Below are 24,938 nucleotides of genomic sequence, written 5' to 3' on the forward strand. Positions count from 1 at the left end.
GTGATGTTGAACAACTGGAATGTGAGCTGCAATAGCTTGGCGATCTTGTTGATCCTTGCCGATTTATGGAGAATGCCACTGTAGAGTTGTCCGTGTGGATCATCAGCATTCTGTTGCTCAGCGAACTCAACCATGGTTGTACGGCGTTGATCACAGCTTTCATTTCCAGCAGACTGATGTTAAGATGCTGTTCTGCATTTGACCACTTCCCTGATGCAACTTGGTTGTTGAAATGTGCACCCCATCCCTGTAGCGATGCATCTGCGTAAAGATATGCGTCAAAGACCGGCTCTCGTAAATAGGTCCCTCCGCAGACATTCGACCTGTGAGTCCACCAAAGTAGGTACACTTTGAGATATTCTGGTACCGAGATAGGGTTGCTGCTGTCCAGATGTTTTGCCAGCAATCGTTGCAATGGCCGTAGTTGTAACTTTCCTGTGCGAGTCAAGTCTTGTGCTGAGGTTAGTAGACCGAGTAGACATTGCCATGTTTGTAGTGTTAACGGAGAGATGACTGTTTGAGGAATCATGGCTTGTATCTTGACCCAACGATCTTCTGGGGTCACAATTCAATTCTCTGTTGTGATGAATCTTATCCCCAGGAATTGTAGATCTTGTTTTGGTTCCAACTCCGACTTCATCAGGTTCACTAGCCATCCTAGTCGCGTGAGCAACTTGATTGTGAAGTTCAGCTGCTGTCTGAGTTGATTGGCACTTTGATGAACCTGTATGCCGTCGTCCAGGTAAAAGGCACTGCGTGTAGACCCCGATGATGTAGGTAGGTGACTATGGGCTTGGTTATTCGTGTGAATAATCACAGAGCCGACGATATTCCAAACGGTAGGACGTTCCATTGGAAGTGCTGACCTCTGAATAGGAATCATAGATATTTCCTTGATTCTGGATGTATGGGGATGTGTAGATATGCATCCTGTAGGTCTATGCTGGCCATAAAGTCTGCTGGACGAATTAGTAGTCTGAGTTGAGGTAGGTGGATCATTCTGAACCTTTCCGGTTTGAGTAGATCGTCTTGGTTGAATTTCCGCATGTTGTAAATCAACCTGAATTTCTCTTTGGAATTCTTCTTGGGTACTAGGAAAATTAGGAGTAGAAGCCTGGCGTGAGATGATGTTGATCTATTTTTCTACCGCATTCTTGGTTAGAAGTGAGTTGATGGCTTCTTGTAGCTTGTCTGCTTGCTCGTCTGCATAGTTGAAGACCATCGGTCCGAGGGTTAACGGTGGTGTGGCCTTGAGCTGCACTCTGTACCCTTCTCGCAGTACTTGTGAGACGTAGTAGTCCTCCAGTATTCCCCAATTTTCCCAGTACCTTTGTAGACGTCCACCCACTGTCAATGGTTGTACAGGAACGGCTGGGGGTGGAAGCATCCAGTCGTTCCGAACCCCACTTTCAGCGTCTCTGAGTAGCGGTTGGGTAAATCTGTCACTCCAGGAACACGATGCCAGTAGACCCTGTCTTCGTAATAAGGTGAGACCCGCCGACTTTGAGGCCAAATGATCCAATATGAAGTATTGGTCCTTTTTCTGTGTGAGCAGAGCAGATAATATCATTCTATCTTCTTTACGAACTGGGGTTCTGGAACTTGTTAATCAATGCCTCATTGATTGCTCTGGACCTCGCTAATCCGAAGAAGGACCTCCTCGTTGCTGTATCAAGTTGAGCCAACTTTTTATGCTCCACCTTGTAGACCTTGTTCCGAGAGTCGTGACCAGTTTTATATTTTCATCTAAGTCCGGCGCTCTCATGAAGGGGTCCATGTGATGTAAGGGGAATTTCCTTGCATTAAATGCTGGCAGATGTTGATTCTGAAATCTAGTAGCTTTGTCAAAAGATGTGCGTAGCTTCGAAGGCACCTTGGATATAGGCTCAATAGGCGGAATGGTGACTGAGTCGAAGTCGTCCTTGCACATGTGTAAACTTCATCCAATTCCTTGGAGGGAGACTCTAAGTTCAATCCATTAGCTATCCAAGCTGTAACTTCCGTATCTGAGAAGACGTAGTCGGTATGTTCATCAGATAGTTCTTGTTCCATAGAACTATGCCTTCGCGAATCCTCCGTGTGCGAACCTTCCTTTCGCGAATGTCGTGAGTCATCCTTTCACGAACGTCTGTCTCGTGATTCCTCCCTTCGCGAACCTCTGTCTCTTGATCAATCCCTTCGCGAACTAGTCTCTCGCGAACGTTCCCTTTGCGAACCTTGCCTTCGCGAACCTTCTCTTCGCGTGTGAGAGCTGTGGGATGTAGATCTGGAACGGCTGGCTCTTGGAGATGGATTCCTAGGTGTTCTCGAACGTTGAGGGTTCACAGACGAAGTTCTCGTAGAGTTAGTAGCCTTTGCGGACCTTCCATCTTGTTCTATGATGATTGTGATGACCTTCTCGAACGTTCACGTTCGTCAACATTGTCTGCAGATGTAGATCTGTGAGGCGTATTGGGTTCGCGTAGGTCTGAGGGTTTGCGAACATTGTCAGTTGATGAGCATTCCTGTCGTGCCTTCGCCTTCGCTTCCTCATCAAAACGTCGTTCCATCATGGCCATCATTTGAGTAGTAAATTGCCTCATAAAGTCGAAGTTCTGTGTTGACTGGAACTGATTTGGCGTTGATGAAGCGTTCGCGAACGCTGATGTGTTGTGTGCTTCAACTTCACTGCGTTGAGAAGTTGGTGGTTGGTCGTCAAACAGCTAGGCCGCTGTTGTAGTTGCAGGAGACAATCTAGTAGTCGTGGATCAACGATCTAGTAGGTACTTCAGGCAGAAGTAACGGTGGTTCATCAAACACGTCTGCCTCGAGCAGTAGGATAATCTCCTCATTAAACAACCTCTGATGAGTTGACTTGCTAGGTCGTGTTGATTTCGATGTAGACCTAGTTATGGATGCCCTTTTCTGCATTGTGGATGAAACAGTAGTCTTTTTCTTGTTCTGAGAGGGCGTCAACTCTGTCGTTGCAGACCTCTTTTTCAACCCCGTAACAGATGACTGCCCCTGCAACGTACTTAACATAGCACCAGAATTATGTATTTCTGCAGTAGCAAACAACCTACGGTTACCGGCTTGATCTCCAGGTTTATCAACCGTGACTTGTGATGACTTCCTCACCCGATCCATGGCACGTCTATAGATATAAGACAAATATTGATTAAATACAACGTGAGGTGGAAGAACATGGTTTAATGCACGATGGGCATTGGGGGGTGAGGATCAGCCACTGATAGCCGGTGCCTGCAAGCAATGCAAGATTTCATGAAATGTAAACAAGTTACATTACGATGAAAAAGTGTAACAAATTACAAAAATTTCTTCAAAATTTATACAACTAATACATGATAGTTATAGCCAAATACCATACACAGCGTAATATTCATAAATAGGATCTAAATATAAAGGATATCTGCCTTATACGGGATTCCAGTGCTCGCCGAACCATCCGCTTAGGCGAAAAGGAAGAGAGTGACAAGTAAGACATGACTGTTTGCGCAGGAAAAGGGAGGTAACTCGTGGGTGAGTGTATTTTTACATCCACTTCAGGAACTACAAGGGATTCAAGTGTTCCACTACCATTCGCAAGGGAAAGGGAGATAAGCAAAAGATCATGAGTCAGGATAAGGAAAAGTTAAGCTTTTTTTGGAAGCTACTTTTAAATAAGGCTCAAATAAACTCCTGCCAATCACAAATCTGAAAACTGATCAAAGAAATATCTAACAGATGGCCAAGATTGTATGGCAGTACTTACCATGAAGGTCAAATGGATGTCAGATGCTAATCCCATTAAATCAAGAGACAGATCATCATCATGGTTGATTCAGAAATTCAGACCATAACTGTCATACAAAATTACCCATGTCAACTGTTCCAAGCATGCAGGATGAAAAAGCACATTGGGATCTTCACTTTTGCCATCTCATAAGCAATTGTCTGGCTGCTTAGAAGAGAGGTCGTTCCTACATGACATGTAATGAGTTCTTTCAAGATTTATGTATACAGCAGCAAGCACTTCGATATGATTTAAATGAGATTTAGAATCTCTGCTAGTGGAACAGTAAACAGGTGCTTGATAGAACAATCTGTTACTTACCTTTGAGAAACAAACACTGACTGAGTCCACATGTTGTACAATGTTAGAGACGGGAACCTCCAGCGCTGAGGCTGCATTGAACAGCCTGGCTCCGTCAAGGTGTACCTTCACGTTAAACTCCATCGCTAGCTTCTTCACCTGCAATAAGGAGACACTTCAGTACCATGGAGTTCCAACCAAAGTTTACATTGACCGCATCCTCCATTAATCTGTGATCGAGTCAATAACACTTTGTTCCCCACACTTGTATTTTCTTACCCTTGTTTGGTGATTCAGGGATAACACTTTGCTCTCACACTCGTTGAATCATCTTACCCCTCCCAGGTAATTCAGTGGTAATGCTTTGCTCCACACCTGTTGTATTATCCGATCTCTGCCAGGTAATTCAGTGGTAATACTTTGCCCCCACACCTGTTGTATTATCTGATCTCTGCCAGGTAATTCAGTGGTAATATTTGCCCCCACACCTGTTGTATTATCTGATCTCTGCCAGGTAATTCAGTGGTAATACTTTGCCCCCATACCTGTTGTATTATCTGATCTCTGCCAGGTAATTCAGTGGTAATACTTTGCCCCACACCTGTTGTATTATCTGATCTCTGCCAGGTAATTCAGTGGTAATATTTGCCCCCACACCTGTTGTATTATCCGATCTCTGCCAGGTAATTCAGTGGTAATACTTTGCCCCCACACCTGTTGTATTATCTGATCTCTGCCAGGTAATTCAGTGGTAATACTTTGCCCCCACACCTGTTGTATTATCTGATCTCTGCCAGGTAATTCAGTGGTAATACTTTGCCCCCACACCTGTTGTATTATCTGATCTCTGCCAGGTAATTCAGTGGTAATACTTTGCCCCCACACCTGTTGTATTATCTGATCTCTGCCAGGTAATTCAGTGGTAATACTTTGCCCCCACACCTGTTGTATTATCTGATCTCTGCCAGGTAATTCAGTGGTAATGCTTTGCCCCCACACCTGTTGTATTATCTGATCTCTGCCAGGTAATTCAGTGGTAATACTTTGCCCCCACACCTGTTGTATTATCTGATCTCTGCCAGGTAATTCAGTGGTAATACTTTGCCCCACACCTGTTGTATTATCTGATCAGCTCTGCCAGGTAATTCAGTGGTAATACTTTGCCCCCACACCTGTTGTATTATCTGATCTCTGCCAGGTAATTCAGTGGTAATACTTTGCCCCCACACCTGTTGTATTATCTGATCTCTGCCAGGTAATTCAGAGGTAATACTTTGCCCCCATACCTGTTGTATTTCCTCAACTCTAATGGGTAATTCAATGGTAATACTTTGGTCCCCATACCGTTGTATTATCCTCATCTCGCCAGGGGTAATTCAGTGGTAATACTTTGCCCCCACACCTGTTGTATTATCTGATCTCTGCCAGGTAATTCAGTGGTAATACTTTTGCCCCACACCTGTTGTATTATCTGATCTCTGCCAGGTAATTCAGAGGTAATACTTTGCCCCCCATACCTGTTGTATTTCCTCAACTCTAATGGGTAATTCAATGGTAATACTTTGGTCCCCATACCGTGTTGTATTATCCGATCTCTGCCAGGTAATTCAGTGGTAATACTTTGCCCCACACCTGTTGTATTATCTGATCTCTTGCCAGGTAATTCAGTGGTAATACTTTGCCCCACACCTGTTGTATTATCTCGATCTCTAATGGATAATTCAGTGGTAATACTTTGCCCCATACCTGTTGTATTATCTCAATCTCTGCCAGGTAATTCAGTGGTAATACTTTGGTCCCCATACCTGTTGTATTATCTGATCTCTGCCAGGTAATTCAGTGGTAATACTTTGGTCCCCATACCTGTTGTATTATCCGATCTCTGCCAGGTAATTCAGTGGTAATACTTTGCCCCCACACCTGTTGTATTATCTGATCTCTGCCAGGTAATTCAGTGGTAATACTTTGGTCCCCATACCGTTGTATTATCTTGATCTCTGCCAGGTATTTCAGTGGTAATTCAATACTTTGGTCCCCACACCTGTTGTATTATCCGATCTCGCCAGGTAATTCAGTGGTAATACTTTGCCCCCACACCTGTTGTATTATCTGATCTCTGCCAGGTAATTCAGTGGTAATACTTTGGTCCCCACACCTGTTGTATTATCTGATCTCTGCCAGGTAATTCAGAGGTAATACTTTGCCCCCACACCTGTTGTATTATCTGATCTCTGCCAGGTAATTCAGTGGTAATACTTTGCCCCCACACCTGTTGTATTATCTGATCTCTGCCAGGTAATTCAGTTGTAATACTTTGCCCCATACCTGTTGTATTATCTGATCTCTGCCAGGTAATTCAGTGGTAATACTTTGCCCCCCACACCCGTTGTATTATCTGATCTCTCGCCAGGTAATTCAGTGGTAATACTTTGCCCCCACACCTGTTGTATTATCTGATCTCTGCCAGGTAATTCAGTGGTAATACTTTGCCCCCACACCTGTTGTATTATCTGATCTCTCCGGGTAATTCAGTGGTAATACTTTGCCCCCACAACCTGTTGTATTATCTGATCTCTGCCAGGTAATTCAGTGGTAATACTTTGCCCCACACCTGTTGTATTATCTGATCTCTGCCAGGTAATTCAGTGGTAATACTTTGCCCCCACACCTGTTGTATTATCTGATCTCTGCCAGGTAATTCAGTGGTAATACTTTGCCCCCATACCTGTTGTATTATCTGATCTCTGCCAGGTAGTTCAGTGGTAATACTTTGCCCCCATACCTGTTGTATTATCTGATCTCTGCCAGGTAATTCAGTGGTAATACTTTGCCCCCACACCTGTTGTATTATCTGATCTCTGCCAGGTAATTCAGTGGTAATACTTTGCCCCCATACCTGTTGTATTATCTGATCTCTGCCAGGTAATTCAGTGGTAATACTTTGGCCCCATACCTGTTGTATTATCTGATCTCTGCCAGGTAATTCAGTGGTAATACTTTGGTCCCCATACCTGTTGTATTATCTGATCTCTGCCAGGTAATTCAGTGGTAATACTTTGGTCCCCACACCTGTTGTATTATCTGATCTCTGCCAGGTAATTCAGTGGTAATACTTTGGTCCCCATACCGGTTGTATTATCTGATCTCTGCCAGGTAATTCAGTGGTAATACTTTGGTCCCCATACCGGTTGTATTATCCGATCTCTGCCAGGTAATTCAGTGGTAATACTTTGCCCCCATACCTGTTGTATTATCTGATCTCTTCCAGGTAATTCAGTGGTAATACTTTGGTCCCCATACCGGTTGTATTATCCGATCTCTGCCAGGTAATTCAGTGGTAATACTTTGGTCCCCATACCTGTTGTATTATCTGATCTCTGCCAGGTAATTCAGTGGTAATACTTTGGTATTATCCGATCTCTGCCAGGTAGTTCAGTGGTAATACTTTGGTCCCCATACCTGTTGTATTATCTGATCTCTGCCAGGTAATTCAGTGGTAATACTTTGCCCCCACACCTGTTGTATTATCTGATCTCTGCCAGGTAATTCAGTGGTAATACTTTGGTCCCCATACCGGTTGTATTATCCGATCTCTGCCAGGTAATTCAGTGGTAATACTTTTGCCCCCACCCTGTTGTATTATCTGATTCGCCAGGTAATTCAGTGCCAGGTTGCCCCCACACCTGTTGTATTATCTGATACTAATTCAGCCCCAATGCTTTGCCCCACACCTGTTGTATTATCTGATCTCTGCCAGGTAATTCAGTGGTAATACTTTGCCCCCACACCTGTTGTATTATCTGATCTCTGCCAGGTAATTCAGTGGTAATACTTTGGTCCCCATACCTGTTGTATTATCTGATCTCTGCCAGGTAATTCAGTGGTAATACTTTGCCCCCACACCTGTTGTATTATCTGATCTCTGCCAGGTAATTCAGAGGTAATACTTTGCCCCCATACCTGTTGTATTATCTGATCTCTGCCAGGTAATTCAGAGGTAATACTTTAATACTTTGCCCCATACCTGTTGTATTTCCTCAACTCTAATGGGTAATTCAATGGTAATACTTTGGTCCCCATACCGGTTGTATTATCTGATCTCTGCCAGGTAATTCAGTGGTAATACTTTGCCCCCACACCTGTTGTATTATCTGATCTCCGCCAGGTAATTCAGAGGTAATACTTTGACACCCCCCACCCAACTGTTGTATGTTCTTACCGGTAATTCAGCGGTAATTCAGAGGTGCTACTTTGCCCCATATTTGTTGTATTTTCTTACCTCTGCCATATAATTCAGTGGCAATACTTTGCCCCCACACTTGTTGTGGGTATTTTCCAGACAAATAAGCTTGGTCCATGGCTGGTGATCATCGTCCGTGGGCCGGACACGCTTGCGGATATCCTCTACAAGGATCGTACCATCCGGCTGGTTGGGTGCCAGGGAACACTGTACCCCTGCAAACTGATTACAAATACAGGGTTTTACATGACGCGTGATTCCTGCGTATTTGACACAACAATTTTGTAAACGACTCTCAAAATATTATCATACAAGTCAAGCTTGACACAAGTTTTATGGGTGGCCCTCACAATTCAGATCAATGAAATTGATTTGATAAGCAAAAAATGATATTGTTTGATGATAGTTTTGACTTTTACAGAGCTGTCAGATTAATCCAGAGAACTCAGAGGAGACAGTTATCCTGGCTGTTTGAACTGAACAATGACATACACAGTTACATACTGAGAATGATTAACATAAAGAAATATTAAAATTTTCATGACTCCCAAATATTTAAAATGACTCCCCCAAAAATTTATATTGTGAGTCACCATGACTCCCTTTTTTAAAAGTCGGTGTCAAACCCTGCAAATAACATATATATTGCAAGAAGTAGTTCTGTATTCTTATCAATAAGTACAATCCTACAGACATCTGCACATTGTAAACACATCTGTCATCATTCAGTCACCATAATTATCATCATGAATACATAATCATCATTATGAACACACTTTGGAATCCCAAAACTGAAATCAGCAGATGTGAGCACCTCGTCAGTTTGGACACCACACATAATTTACACCCATCCAGTATAAAGACATAACACAGAAAGAACCCAAGTCAAAAACTTGTGTGCACTTTCATCAGATTTGTTCAACCAACATAGGAGGTTCTGCCATCAATAGCCACCACCAAATCTGTTGATCTTCCACGTTCAGTGGGTGGCAAAATTATGATAATGTCCGTGACTCTCCAATCAGCTCAACAACACTGCATTAATGTTCCCTCACTGCAACACTGTATCTCTGACATCACTGATGCTGAAGTTCATGATGTTGTTCCAAAACAAACACCTCTGACAGTCTTATGAAAAATGAAATGGTTCAGAACCTGTTCCACGATGCGATATAAGCACTAAGGCCATCATAACTCCCATTCTGTAAGAGCCACTTACAACAACTGTAACAATATTTTCACTGTGTGGAAGGGGACCCTTGGTAGCTGATGTAAACCATAGTCAGTCTGACCATGTTCGTCACATGACACACCAAGCTTTTGGTAATGATGTCTTGGAGAGATGCTCTAGGACATACTGTACACACTGGCTAGAGCAGTCGGTAGTCAAACTGATAGTGTGTCTCACTGTCCTTGAAACACATTATTTTCCCTACTGCCTAGCCCTCCCTGCAATGTTAAAACAAGTCTAGATTTCCTCACGTCGTGAATTTAAAAGGATGGAAACAAAACATGTGGTGCTAACCTTTGGTGTTACGATTCAATAACACATCTGGTCATTGCTGTTTTGAAGAGTCCAAAAATGTCATTTTTGTAACATTTGACATCAAATTCAGATGTAGTATATTATATAGCAACGTGTCCAGGACCAAGATGGCAGTTCATATTATCCATCAGTTATCATTAACGTAGTTTACGGTATATCCAAATCACCTAGGATGGTCTTCCTTTTCAAGGACCGTATAACATTCCAGATTACCATAACATCACAATTACACAGATATCTTTGAATGTGCAAGCTATCAGTATGTATTACACGAACCTGTCCTATACTGCCCACTTCATACAGAAACATGTGTGACACATCACCCAATATGGCTTCCTGGAATCTCCCCTGACAATGGCTGATCACTGCAAGGAGGAACAAAAAGTTTGAGTGAGTTTTGTTTTACGCCAGTCAGAAATATTCCAGCTATAGCAGCAGTCTGAAAATAATCAAATCTGGACCAGACAGTCCAGTGATCAACAGCATGAGCATTGATCTCACAATTGGGATGCGATGACATGTGTCAACCAAGTCAGCGAGCCTGACCACAATTCCGTTAATCATCTCTTACGACAAGCATGGGTTACTGAAGACCAATTCTAACCCGGATCAAAAAAAGAGAAAATGTCTTTTGATATTCTCAAAAGACAACAACTCACAATATTCTTTGACCTTGTATTCCAGTAAACACTTGTAAATGAATAAATCAGATACTACTTGTCCAGGGCCCCGTTTCACAAAGCTCTCGTAAGCCTAAGATGTTGTAACTTTTCTCGTAGCAATCGTACCTCCTATACTGTAACATTGACTTACGATAGTTGTAGCGCTACGAGAGCTTTGTGAAACGGGGCCCAGACTATTTACCGTAAGCCAACTAATGTGGATCAGTTTCAATTTACAGAATTTGAATATATTATTACTGTACTGTGAAAACCATATTAATATTAGGGCCACCTAAAAAATTACCTGAAATTAGATTGCCCATAGTACCCGATGGTACAAGGAGAGAATCTTCCGTTCCAAACAAGGCTGAACATCGTCTTTGAAGTTCTGGCAACAGAATATCAAACAGTTCTGTGAACAACATCATTTCAGAGGGTCAGAATTGATGAGGTGAAATAGGTTTTGACATCACATTCAATGTTCTTGCACCTTGCTCTTTCCAGACAGTCTCTCTCCATTAGATCAGTTAAGAGACACTTTCACAGTATTCTATGAACATCATTTCAGAAGGTCAGAATTGTTAAGGTGAAATTTGTAAATATTCAGTTTAAACACTCCTAAAGTATTGAGAAGAATTGTAATAATGTACCAGCAGGACACATTCAGCAGATTCTGATGTTTGGTTGTTGTTAGAGCAATTTTCCAGCTACAGGGGTGGAAATAACTTGAAAATTGCTAGTTTACTCCGGTACAGTGGCACATGTAAAATCACTTGCCCTGATAATTTTTCCACTATACCGGCCGTTTTCTTGTTGATTTTTTAAATAAACAACATAATTAACATTGGAATATCAACTGGACACCGGTACAGTGTGATATACAAATTTGCTTGCCCGACAGAAAAAAACACTTGACTCAGGCATCGAGCAATGGGTTATTTCCACCCCTGCAGCTATATGGCGAATTGTAAATAATCAAGTCTGGACCAGACAGTCCAGTGATTGACATCATAAGCATCCATCGACGCAAATTGGGATACGATGACGTGTCAACCATGTTAACGAGAATGACCACCTGATCCTGTTAGTCGTCTCTTACGACAAGTATGGGTTGCTTAAGACCAATTCTAACCTGGAGCTTCATGGGAAGCAGATTCTGATGATGTGACTTAAATCTCAATCACTCCATCCTCAACCTACCATTTACTGTAGGGTCTTCGCCCATGACATCATCACCAACTTCGGCAGAGGCCATGGCTTGTCGCATGGCTGCTGTTGGTTTTGTAACGGTGTCACTACGCATGTCAACGATGTGGCAGCCATCTTTAGCTGGCTTGGAGGAAGTGGAGCCATTGTAAGAACGCACTTGAAGCCTCGATTGCTGAAGGGCTGGTCGCACTAGTCGACTTGCCATGTCTGGAGTATTATAATTTTAACATAATCACACTGGAGTTCTTAGTTCCATATACAAAAGAACAATCGGCTATGAAAGTGATTGTGTTCCTTAATACAATAAGAGAAGGATTTAATTTACTTTTCATCTCTCAAACATGACAGAGGTTTAGTGATAATATATATATAGCTTGGCACAGTATCACATCTGTTCAAAGACTTTGACACAAAAAATGTCAAAAGATATTTTTGTATAAGTTGAAAACTAATAAAATTATTATAATGCTCTTATATCATTTGTTTCCAGGAAAAAATCAATGCTTGGACAGATAAATAATTCAATAATTTAAACATTTCTCATTTTGGGGTGTTATTATAAGGGCAACAAGCCGGAATGGCTAACAACCCTATCATCATCATCATCATCATCATCATCCATCTATATAGAGTTGGTTTCCTACTGTTAAAAGCGTTTGCTAGTCACGCCGAAGACCCAGGTTCGATTCCTACATGGGTACAACGTATGAAGCCCATTTCACCGGTTTCCCCAGCCGTGATATTGCGAATATTGCTAAAAGCGGCGAAACCATACTCACTCACTCATCACATCTATATCTGAGTGAGTGAGTGAGTTCCGTTTTACACCGCTTTTAGCAATATTCCAGCAATATCACGGCGGGGGACACCAGGAATGGGCTTCACACATTGTACCCATGTGGGGAATCGAACCCAGGTCTTCGGCATGACGAGCGAACGCTTTAACCACTAGGCTACCCCACCGCGCCCATCTATATCTGAACCAGGGATAACTCCATGCACTGATTTCTCAAAGAAAAGTAACTTCATTGGCAGCCATAATTAATTTTCAGGTCTTGTTATACAGAACTAGCATGCAAGATGCTGAGTAAATATATTGAAAGAAGCATTATTCACTGCCATTATATCAATAATGTTGTGTCGTTTACAGTCAAACAACTGAAACTGCTCATAGCATTTAGTGGAGTTATTGGATTCAATGTACACTTATTTGAAACAAAATGCCCCAGCTATGACTCGTATAAAAATATTTTGGGGAATTTTACAAAATTGTTGAATCAAATACACAAGAACCATGAGTCATGTAAAACCCTGTCCAGTACATAGAAGTATCACTTGGAGCCCTAACTCACTGTTTTTCTACCATTATTATTGTTGCTGAGGTTGTTGCCACTACTACTACTACACATTTCCATTTTGATAATGTAGGGTAGAACAACAACTTCCATAGACACTGGATTATCTGCTAATTTGAAACAATAAGATACACTGAAGTCAGTAACTGAAGTACCGCATTTCCTCTATTAAGCGCCGGGCCTCTATTAGCGCCGGGTATAGACCTTTGCATTTTTTCGCAAATGTATTCTCCCTTGGTCTAAAAATAAATATATTAAGGAATGGTTGCTTAAATCTTCATGTACTTCATGTACTCATCTCCGCTTTTAAAAATACAGGGTATTTTAATAAGCGCCTGGTCTGGAGGTCTGTTGAAAAAATAAGCGCTAAGGGCGCTTATTAGAGGAAATACGGTATGTAAGTGTGTCAGAAACTTCACCATGTTGTATAATGGTGGTGAACACATGGTGGAATCATGACAGATGGCACCATAATCAGCTGATCATGTGTAGAGGTCAGCGCTGCACTGAATCCACTATGAGGCGAAGAGTATACATGTCACGAATATAGGGCTACGAATATTTAGTCACAAATACATCAAGCCATCATTTGATATATTATTCATTACATTCAGTGAAACATTAAGTTATTAACACAGTATTATTTGCCTATGTTTTGCCATCTACTTCTAAGACCAGTGATCACATTACTGCCGAATCAAATATACAAATTATATATATTCATATGCGTGAAGCGCCGCCATATAGCTGGAATATTGCCAAGGTTCGGCGTCAAACTAAACTCACTCACTGATGTGCCTGACTTGAACATAAGTCATGCAATTTGCATGGATCTGTCTTATTTTCATTAATAACACATGAATATAATCATGAATGTTCGATCCAAATAATCGATATAGCGAATTGAATTCACGAAGGGGTAAAGTTGAATGAGTTCGATTCACTGTTCAGCTCCACACAGCTCATGAGTCCATGTGACAGCTCTCCGGGTCGTAACGAACCCGTCAGGATCTGACATCTACTCATCCTCTGCCTAAGTAAATCTGTGTCACTAGAACAGCAACAACACGAAGGATAACTGCTTAATTAATCCACAGATAAGCATCCAAGTAACAGTGTCGTCTATTTCCTACTGGGTCCAATGTTTGACCTCCTATGTTGGAACCGAAAAGGGAGCACAGCGGCCCAGATGCGCAAACGGAAACAGTTTCACGTGTCTGTTGGCATTTCATCCAAGTATTATTCGACTGAATGTGAACAAAATAGGAACAAATAAATATACGACACACATCACATGTAACATTACTTGGCCGTGTAAGACAGGATGAATTCCGCAACCGAAATGTGTTCCACCTTGGAGCGTCTCGTCTCGCCTGTCTCACGAGTTTTGACAGCTTGTGCAATATGGGTTAAAAGAGCCCAGTTTCCATTGAGCACCGCAAAACTGACCTCGTTTGTCTGTTGACACTGGGTAACCTTGTCCAGCTAAAGTAGGTCGTTGAAGCTTACACCACAGCTATTTCGCACTCCAAGTTGAAAACTAAACGTTATTGACGCTCGTGAGTTAATATTATACGTCGCACCGACAATTTTGAGTGAGTGAGTTTAGTTTTACGCCACACTCAGCAATATTCCAGCTATATGGCGGCGGTCTGTAAATAATCGAGTCTGGACCAGACAATCCAGTGTTCAACAGCATGAGCATCGATCTACGCAATTGGGAACCGATGACATGTGTCCCGTTAGTCGCCTCTTACGACAAGCATGGGTTACTGAAGATCAATATTCTAACCCTGAACTTCACGGGTAGACTCTATCGACAATTTTGAAACGAGTGCGAGTGCCAGTATGGTTTTACGCCGCTTTTAGCAATATTCCAGCGATATCACCGCAGGGGACACCAGAAATGGGTTTCCCACATTGCACCCATGTGGGGAATCGAACCCGGGTCCTCGGTGTGACGACCACTATGCTAACCCACCGCCCTCAAATTTGAAGCGACAAAGCGACGTCACTAAATGAAGGATAAGACTTCAATGAACTCAAAGAAAGGAGAAGCAAGGTCTACTGGAAATTTGCTGTATGTAAGAAGAAACAATGCAACTGTCACGTAAAATAATGCTGATAAAAAAGCAACCTGACATTGTCACTAATCGGTAGACTTATTACAAGCAACAAAAGAGCATGACACTATGTGAGTGAGTGAGTTAAAATTTTACATCGCATCGGCAATATTACAGCCATATAGCGATGAAAAAAAGGTAATCATTTTAAAATAACTGCCAACAAAGGACACTAATACCATCTAGACTATCACTGATAGATGTATTTAAAACTAGTAATTAAATCTATAATACTTTAACTATAGAGGACGATACGATATAAAACAGGCTACAGATCGCCAACAACTGAAGGTAGATCACCATACCTGGGATCATGGGGACTTACAGTGCCTTTGCTACCTGCATGGACCCTAGTTGGATTTACGCCATCCCTTCAGCCGCAGGCGATTGTAGGAAAGTTTAGCCGAATTTTAAAAGAACAAAAATACTACGTTTAAAAATCCGGTAAGCTTAAATTTAACTTGGAAAGTTTTGGGACTTACGTGTCCTCTCAGGAAGGCATGGCACTATGGGAAAGGGATAACACTAGACATATCCCAGAAAGCATCACCGGGAAACCATCTGAAACATCTGCACAATTATGTATGCGTTTGTGCAACGACAGTATATTTCTCGTGTCGTGTCACATATCCGTTTCATGGACAGTCATTTATCATTCGTGTAATTATTGTCATTTTATAATACACTGTTGTCATACTGTATTGTACACCTTTCATGGCTTGTGGTAGGAATATTACATTTTGGATGAAGATTATACAATATTCTGATGTTATATACAATATTCTGTACAAATTATGCATTATGCAGTAGCATGTCACATTTATTTCTCACAAATTGGAACTGATTGTTCTGAAAAATTAATGTTAAATAGTGAATATTTTCAATCATGATTGTACTTTTGACGACACCTCATGATGGCGAAACTCGACATATTCCAAACTGTCAATGCTGCATTTATTTCGCACAGCAGTGTTCGTCCCAAGCTTTTTAAAGAGACTGTAAATGTAACTTGTAACTATACAAATGTAACTTGTTGCCTGTTACATATTATACCTGAATGAGCGGAATAAATACTTTATGTTAAGCATGTTAATTCTAGATGGATGCAGATTGATTAATGCATTTGTATTATATAAGTATCTCATTACTTTGATGTTATTTTACTATTTACGAATGTGTTCAGAATTGTTGTGCCTTCGCCATGCAGCTGTCACACGTAAATGGTCTCCCTTATACATATACCACCGGAATGTGTAATGGAGTTGTTCTTCTGGCATATATACTCATGCCAATAATGGTTGTCACCCCTTCAAATTTTTTTTTGGGGGCTTTAGGTTAGGAGGGGGTTGACAACCATTATTGGCATGAGTATATTATGTTCATTAAAATCCTCCTAACAGCCTTCTCATGTACATGTATTACAATACGATATACATTTTACTTCATATTATATTTTATATTATATTTGTATATACCCTATATACATATGTAAATCAAAACCACTTAAAACAATGATTTGGTTATTTGTTTGTTTTGTAAACGCCGCACTCAGCAGTATTCCCTAGTTATGTGATTGTGGTATGTAAATAATCAAGTCTGGACCAGACAATCCAGTGATCAACAGCATCAACATCGATCTATACGCAATTGGGATACGATGACATGTGTCAACCCAGTCAGCGAGCCTGGCCACCCGATCCAGTTAGTCATTCTTGTACGACAAGCACGGGTTACTGAAGACCAATTCTAACCGGGATCTTCACGGGTCCGATGTGTGTTTGGGCCAGTCTGATTCTTTATTTTGATCTCAAATTCTTGAGTTTACTAACTCTTCATTATTATTATTTTTCAGTTAAATTGTTTTTCTTTCCACGTGCCATCAATACGAACATTACTTCACGTTTTGACGTGGCACTGCGCAGAACTGTTTTAGGGTTATTTCGCGGGAGTACATACCACGTATACTGGAACAGCAAACATAATTATACGTACTTCAATATACTAGTCTGTCTCACAGTCCCTGAACCATATTATTTTCCCTACTGGCTAGAACCTCTGCAATGCTAAAGCCCTAATTGAAGCAAGTCTAGATTTCCTCGGGTTCTAAATCTCTGTTCTCCCTGGGGCTCCTTTTTCTATTTAAATGGGTTTGTTTGTTGTTTTCAAAATTATATATATTCAGAGACTAAGCATTAGTCTATTCAATGTGCATGAAACCTCAACTGAAGATGATACGCTGAACGTCATATTTTCACTGGTTATGCCATTTTCATCGTCAGTACCATATCCGTGCTCGTGGGGCGGTGGGGGTAGCTGAATGGTTAAAGCGTCCGCACGTCACGCTGAAGACCCGGGTTCGATTCCCCAAATATGAGTACAATGTATGAAGCCCATGCTGGTGTCCCCTGTCGTGATATTGCTGGCTTATTGTTAAAAGTGGCGTAAAACCATACTCACTCGCTCCGTGCTCCTGGGTACTCCTCATTTTGAAGACAACTGACTAACGTTAGTATCTGAAATACCGTTCACAATGGCGTTAGAACCAGCTGCATGGCACACACTACGTCCTTTTATTTTGCATGCACATTGCTTTGAAAATATTAGCTATTTATAGTTGTATAAATCGATATATATGTGACTACCGCTGAAGTGGCGAATGGAATGTGTTAAAGCACAAAGCACAAAGATGTGTAAACATAGTGCAGTAATTGACATCATGAGCTTCGTACATCAGTGATACATAATGCCATGAATACATCACGTAAGCATTTGGGAACCGATGACATCTGTCAACCAGGCCAGCGAGCCTAACTACCCGATCCCGTTCCAGGGGCGGATACAGCTTTTTGAGAAAGGGGTGTGGGGTGTGGTGGGGTGGGGTGCACACTATTGAGAAAAGGGAGGGTGCACACTTCATTTTCACCAGTTTCAATGGTCATTTAATAAACGTTCAGGACACAAAAGGGGGGGGGGTGCGCACCCCTGCACCCCCCCTCTGGATCCGCCTATCCCGTTCGTCGTATCTGACGACATGCATGGGTTGCTGAAGACCAATTCTAACCAAGGTCTTCACAAGTATATGCTTTAGTACAGACAATATATGGTTGTGCATAACAGCTATTCAGATATATACATGCCTTTAAACTCCTGATTTATACATAGCTTTGTAATACATACCAACATCTGAAACTGACCCAAATCCTAAAATATTTAGGAAATAATCGGCAAATGTACTCCAAATCGTATAGTGTCGCTTTGTTAGCTTTAATTTACCCAAGTACAACCAAAAGCTATCAACATCGAAATTCATACATAGAAATTTCTGAAAATCCATAGGGGGCATGACAATGGTACTCCACATACAGCAAAACGATGGTCGTATGTTTCAAAGGTGAAGCTTAATATGGGAAGTTCATTCGTATCTGGACACATTCGCAAATCCGGTCATTCGTACATTTTAATCTGTATTTGCGTTAGTTTCAGGCGTCTACAATCCGGATATTGGAACTGTATAGGATATCAGCATCTAAGTGGAAACGCCTTGCAACCACATGACCACGGGCTTTTTTCCCACGTCGTGTTTATTCGTGTAGAAGTGCCTGTATACCCATAATACTCAGTCTTGCAATGTAAACATTATTGCAGTCTAAGTAAACTTAGATTCAGTATTACTCGTTACACTGCTATACTCAGTGTAGCAGTGTAACGAATAATACTGAGCCTGTATATCCATAATACTCAGTCTTGCAATGTAAACATTATTGCAGTCTAAGTAAACTTAGATTCAGTATTACTCGTTACACTGCTATACTCAGTATAGCAGTGTAACGAATAATACTGAGCCTAAGTTTACTTAAACTGAACATTATTGCTAACATATTTTGGGTCCTGTTTTCCATCCCAAACCGCGACACTACCTCCAAGCGTATTGACTGCAAAGTGCTTGGCGTTGTTTGGCTATACGTCGGTTGGCTGCTATCTGAACATTTACAATCGGTTTTCAAAATAGAAAAATTGACCCTTGACACTTGTCATACATTTTAACGCCAAGTTAAAAAATGTGACGCTACTGTAGATTGTACGAGCGCTTCAGGGTATGCCGATTTCGCATCTGGAGTTTGCCCGATGACACGCAGCTGAGAGATTAGTTTTCTTTCATACACACTGGTCTCGTGTCCATATTTCTACCAGTTACATTCAGCTGAAACCAACAAATGTTTTAATTGTAACTCAATGTATTGCAGTTCTGTAGTCCAGGAAACCTCTGTTACTACCCGACATCCCTCTGATCTAGTGTTTATCATGTATTAAAGAACTAGCTGTTATTTGAAACTGGTATACTACAGTTTGAAAATCGATTAAACACACAAAAATCACACACAGATATTATGTTGGATATTTCTCCAAGCTATATTTGTGTTTTGATTGAAAAACGCAACTTTGCTTATGTCCCTTTGAATGATCACATGACATGTTACTAGAAAAATGGCGGCGAACTTGTTGGAAGACAGTTTGCGATCGCTTCACAATCTTCATCAAGACGCGGGTGGACGTGCCAAAGAACAAATTGACACTGTTGTTGGCGACATCGTACAGATATGCTTAAACGAATTATCGGAAAAGGATGTCGGTAAGATGTGTGTCAGTTAGAAATGCAAGCAATGTTTGAACGGTTCTCAGTGTCGCCGGTGTAGACTGTCCTGTTTTCGATCGTCAACAGGTTCTCTTTAATCGTGATTGTGTTGTCATTTTGGTAATAACATCTGTAACCATCAACTGGGGATTTGCCGTTTCATTCATGTGCAATATCTCTATTTCTTAAAATGATTGTGTGTCGCTTTGGTCGTTCATTTACAGTCTTGAATCAATCTAGTCAGAGGAATGGAAAGTATCAGGTGCTTTTTTCGTCTCGTTGGAGTGCACTTCAGGTTGTGTCGAGATGATGTGCCATTTTCGGGGTCGTGCAGTCATAAACTGTTTAAAAAATTCTTTTCAAAATGTCAGTTCACTCTTTAACTTTAAGTTTATTAATACATTTATCTTCACTCCTCAGACTATTGCTGCTCTGTGCTGTTTGACAAGGAAATTGGAGTGGTCAAGTTTTTGCAGAAAGTCATCACTGCTGAAGAGGTAGGCTGTACATTTGACTACTTTGAACAATTCTTAAAACACACCTGTATGAGGCACTCATTGGTTGAATCAGAACAAAACGTAGACCTATGTAAATAACCTCGTTTGTAATTTCTGTTTTGCTGATCTGAATATTTACAATTTGACATCTTGAAAACCAGAAAGCTTTGAATGGATGATTTCAACACTGGTAAATAATGAAATTGCTAACTGAACTCTGTTCAGATTCTAAGTATGCAGGGGCGGTGGGGTAGCCTAGTGGTTAAAGCGTTGGCTCGTCACGCCGAAGACCCGGGTTCGATTCCCCACATGGGCACAATGTGTGAAGCCCATTTCTTGTGTCCCCCGCCGTGATATTGCTGGAATATTGCTAAAAGCGGCGTAAAACTAAACTCAGTCAGTCAGTCTAAGTATGCATCTTTGCCCTTTTGAATGTGCAAAAACATAAGATGCATTCTTTGGTTTATTCGACTTTTGGATAAGGCATGTCTGTTTAACCTCTCCTCCTTAAAATATTGGTTTATGAAGATGAAGTTTGTTTTTGACTTAGCAATGGTGTTTGAAAAAATGACATCGTACTTGAAGATGTTAGAAAGATGATACTTGTTGTTACCCTGTCTGGCTCTTGGAATTACAGGGTAAAACAAGGCGTGGTCGACAACAGTCAGTGTACTGTGTCTTAGCGGGGTATCCAGCTGCATCGTGGTCTCTCAGTGAGATAGCATTATGAAACCATCAGTAGCCTGGGCTAATGCGAGCATGCACATACGCACACACACACTTACATGTATGCCACTATAAAAGTGCCTTTATCTTGAATTTGACATTAAACCCCATTTCATCTCACCTCCCCCCTACCACAACTCACCTCACCTCCCCCCCACCTAACCCTCACCTATCCTCACCTAATCTGAGTTCACTCTGCATATTTGTTATTATACCCCCGCCACGGCAACGGGGTATATAAAGCGCTCATTCTGTCCGGGTCCGTCCGTAAGGCCCTTCCGTCCCGATACTTTGTCCGGAGCATATCTCTTAAAGTTTACATGCTAGGTTCACCAAACTTCACACACATGTTAATCATTACCCATTGATGTGCCTTTTGCTATTTTAATTTTTTTTCCGACTTTTGTGTTTTTGCTGTTTTCATGGAAACACGACTTAGTGCCAAATGTGTTTGATGGTTTTGTCCGGAGCATATCTCTTAAAGTTTACATGCTAGGTTCACCAAACTTCACACACATGTTAATCATAACCCATTGATGTGCCTTTTGCTATTTTAAAGTTTTTTCATAAGTTTGTTTTTTTGCTGTTTCCATGGAAACACGACTTAGTGCCAAATGTATTTGATGGCTTTGTCCGGAGTATATCTCTTAAAGTTTACATGCTAGGTTCACCAAACTTCACACACATGTTAATCATTACCCATTGATGTGCCTTTTGCTATTTTAATTTTTTCTCCGACTTTTGTGTTTTTGCTGTTTTCATGGAAACACGACTTAGTGCCAAATGTGTTTTAAGGTTTTGTCCGGAGCATATCTCTTAAAGTTTACATGCTAGGTTCACCAAACTTCACACACATGTTAATCATAACCCATTGATGTGCCTTTTGCTATTTTAAAGTTTTTTCCGAATTTTGTGTTTTTGCTGTTTTCATGGAAACACGACTTAGTGCCAAATGTATTTGATGGTTTTGTCCGGAGCATATCTCTTAAAGTTTACATGCTAGGTTCACCAAACTTCACACACATGTAAATCATTACCCATTGATGTGCCTTTTGCTATTTTAAAGTTTTTTCAGAATTTTTTTTTTTCGCTGTTTCCATGGAAACACGACTTAGTGCCAAATGTATTTGATGGTTTTGTTCGGAGCATATCTCTTAAAGTTTACATGCTAGGTTCACCAAACTTCACACACATGTTAATCATTACCCATTGATGTGCCTTTTGCTATTTTAAATTTTAAATGTGTGCAACATGAGAGTGAGTAACATTCTTCACCAACGTCCACTTTATTGTGTGCACGAGTCAGTAACATTCTTCATCTATGTCCACTTCATTGTGTGCAACATGAGTCAGTGACCTTCTTCATCTGTGTCCACTTTATTGTGTGCACATGAGTCAGTAACATTCTTCATCTGTGTCCACTTCATTGTGTGCAACATGAGTCAGTGACCTTCTTCATCTGTGTCCACTTTATTGTGTGCACATGAGTCAGTAACATTCTTCATCTATGTCCACTTCATTGTGTGCAACATGAGTCAGTGACCTTCTTCATCTGTGTCCACTTTATTGTGTGCACATGAGTCAGTAACATTCGTCACCAACATCCACTTCATTGTGTGCAACATGAGTCAGTAACATTCTTCATCTACGTCCACTTCATTGTGTGCAACATGAGTCAGTAACATTCTTCATCTACGTCCACTTCATTGTGTGCAACATGAGTCAGTAACATTCTTCATCTACGTCCACTTCATTGTGTGCAACATGAGTCAGTAACATTCTTCATCTACGTCCACTTCATTGTGTGCAACATGAGTCAGTGACATTCTTCATCTACGTCCACTTCATTGTGTGCAACATGAGTCAGTGACATTCTTCATCTACGTCCACTTCATTGTGTGCAACATGAGTCAGTAACATTCTTCATCTACGTCCACTTCATTGTGTGCAACATGAGTCAGTAACATTCTTCATCTACGTCCACTTCATTGTGTGCAACATGAGTCAGTAACATTTTTCATCTACACCCACTTCATTGTGTGCAACATGAGTCAGTGACATTCTTCATCTACGTCCACTTCATTGTGTGCAACATGAGTCAGTAACATTCTTCATCTACGTCCACTTCATTGTGTGCAACATGAGTCAGTGACCTTCTTCATCTACGTCCACTTCATTGTGTGCAACATGAGTCAGTAACATTCTTCATCTACGTCCACTTCATTGTGTGCAACATGAGTCAGTGACATTCTTCATCTACGTCCACTTCATTGTGTGCAACATGAGTCAGTAACATTCTTCATCTACGTCCACTTCATTGTGTGCAACATGAGTCAGTAACATTCTTCATCTACGTCCACTTCATTGTGTGCAACATGAGACAGACAAGTTCAGTTGTATGTCAGGTTTCCACGGAAAACACAAAAAAATAATGTTTCCATAAATTATTACTGTAATCAGTACATGGCAAAACTATTATCTAACTTATATAAAGTTTAGTAGAGTCAAGGAGAAAGTCTTGTGAGCTGCTGATCCTTGTCACAATATATATATCAATATCAGTCATTTCCATGTCCCAAAGTGGGAAGCGGGGGTATGTGAGCTGTGCTCACTTCTACACTTGTTTGTCATTCGTTCTACCTTTGTGTTCAGTTCCAGGGATGCAAGGCACAGCTACTAGACTTGCTGGCAGGCTTTACAGAGAAAGTAGGGAAGAAGATCCTTTATTATGCTGTGGATATCAAGGTTAGTAAATCACCCTGGCGTCAAAGAGGTTCTGTGATCAATGCAATCTTGCAAATGCTGATATACTACCCATCAAAAGTTTAGACTCACTGAAAGCACTCACTATATGTTATGTATATGTATGTGGTTACATCGAAGATGAATTTCTCCACCAACTTGGGGGAACCAACTGAAAACCTTATGCAGATGAATTGCACAAGGATGATGCTTCAAATTGCGAAGGCATGAGCAAATGTCGCATGTGAATAGATTCGCTTTTGGTGTAAAGTTTTGTTAAGAATTGCCAATTTTCACAGATTTTAATCATTTACTGAACTCATGACAATAATCTTTTCAATGTTACTTAATATGTTTTACAATACACCAGTTCATAACTAAACAGTACCTTTAAACAGTATGGAATATTTTGCAAAAGCTAGTTTAGAACAGTGGACAAGTAAGTGGCTACATTTACACTAGTGAGTCTAAACTTTTGATGGGTAGTATATATGAAAATTTTAGTTTTATTATGTTGAGATGTATTTAAAGAATACATAGATATATCACTTTCGATTATTATTGACACATTTGTGAATAATATGAATTTACTGATGATTATCATTAATAATCAAATTTGAAATAAAGATTAAAGTTACAGTTGATATGAATACTGTAGGTGAAGAACACAGATGATCCCAATCAGTCCTTACTTTCTGGATCTGACCTGTTGAAAGATGTGTTGTTTTGATGTTGTTATTTACTTTAGTAACTGAACAATTAAGTATCAAATACACCTTGACATTTATAACACAGTAGATTTTACACATTCTGATATCGTTATGATTTGTAATATGGTTCTCTGCAGGAAATCAGTTTCTCGCTGTTTATGTGAGACAGGTTTGCCAAAGTTAAGAATGCAGCAATACCTGTTCTTATCAAGGTAAGCAAAGCCTTCCATACCTAATTATGGGACTAATCATATTCAAAATACTTAAATTATTAGGAGATGTATTTCAGTCAAAAAGTATATTTGGTTTCAGTGCTGTTGATCTTGCCCTCAAGAAGGCACCTTTTACATTCATGTACCTGAGGGTTGTGACAAGTCATGTGCTGGAGAATATTTCCAATGCTGGATGTAATATTAGATTTCA

At 40.7% G+C, this 24,938-nt stretch overlaps 2 protein-coding genes across 5 annotated transcripts in view; one reads left to right on the forward strand and one right to left on the reverse strand.

Moving 5' to 3' along the window:
* Positions 1-17,700, reverse strand: part of LOC124263872 (probable low-specificity L-threonine aldolase 2) — a 29,320-nt gene extending 11,620 nt beyond the window's left edge. For 2 of the 4 annotated variants that reach the window (XM_046698593.1, XM_046698596.1), the window contains exons 1-6: positions 17,665-17,700; positions 11,721-11,936; positions 10,825-10,908; positions 10,135-10,223; positions 8,352-8,534; positions 4,094-4,231 (exon numbers count right to left, since the gene is read on the reverse strand). In XM_046698593.1, the coding sequence (XP_046554549.1) occupies positions 4,094-4,231; positions 8,352-8,534; positions 10,135-10,223; positions 10,825-10,908; positions 11,721-11,936; positions 17,665-17,692 (738 nt within the window). In that variant the 5' untranslated portion in view covers positions 17,693-17,700. Of the gene's footprint in view, positions 1-4,093; positions 4,232-8,351; positions 8,535-10,134; positions 10,224-10,824; positions 10,909-11,720; positions 11,937-13,503; positions 13,616-14,390; positions 14,530-17,664 lie in introns of those variants that run through there. The other 2 variants (XM_046698594.1, XM_046698595.1) reach the window with 2 other exon arrangements.
* Positions 17,701-19,692: 1,992 nt separating this feature from the next.
* The window catches only part of LOC124263906 (DNA-dependent protein kinase catalytic subunit-like), a 116,472-nt gene continuing 111,226 nt past the window's right edge, over positions 19,693-24,938 (forward strand). The window contains 4 exon segments of the mRNA XM_046698635.1: positions 19,693-19,837; positions 20,261-20,337; positions 23,716-23,808; positions 24,653-24,727. Of these exon segments, the coding sequence (XP_046554591.1) occupies positions 19,693-19,837; positions 20,261-20,337; positions 23,716-23,808; positions 24,653-24,727 (390 nt within the window).

This window comes from Haliotis rubra, unplaced genomic scaffold (genome assembly GCF_003918875.1).
Source record: "Haliotis rubra isolate DU_JTF1 unplaced genomic scaffold, ASM391887v1 Scf9, whole genome shotgun sequence".
In the NCBI taxonomy this organism is placed as follows: domain Eukaryota; kingdom Metazoa; phylum Mollusca; class Gastropoda; order Lepetellida; family Haliotidae; genus Haliotis; species Haliotis rubra.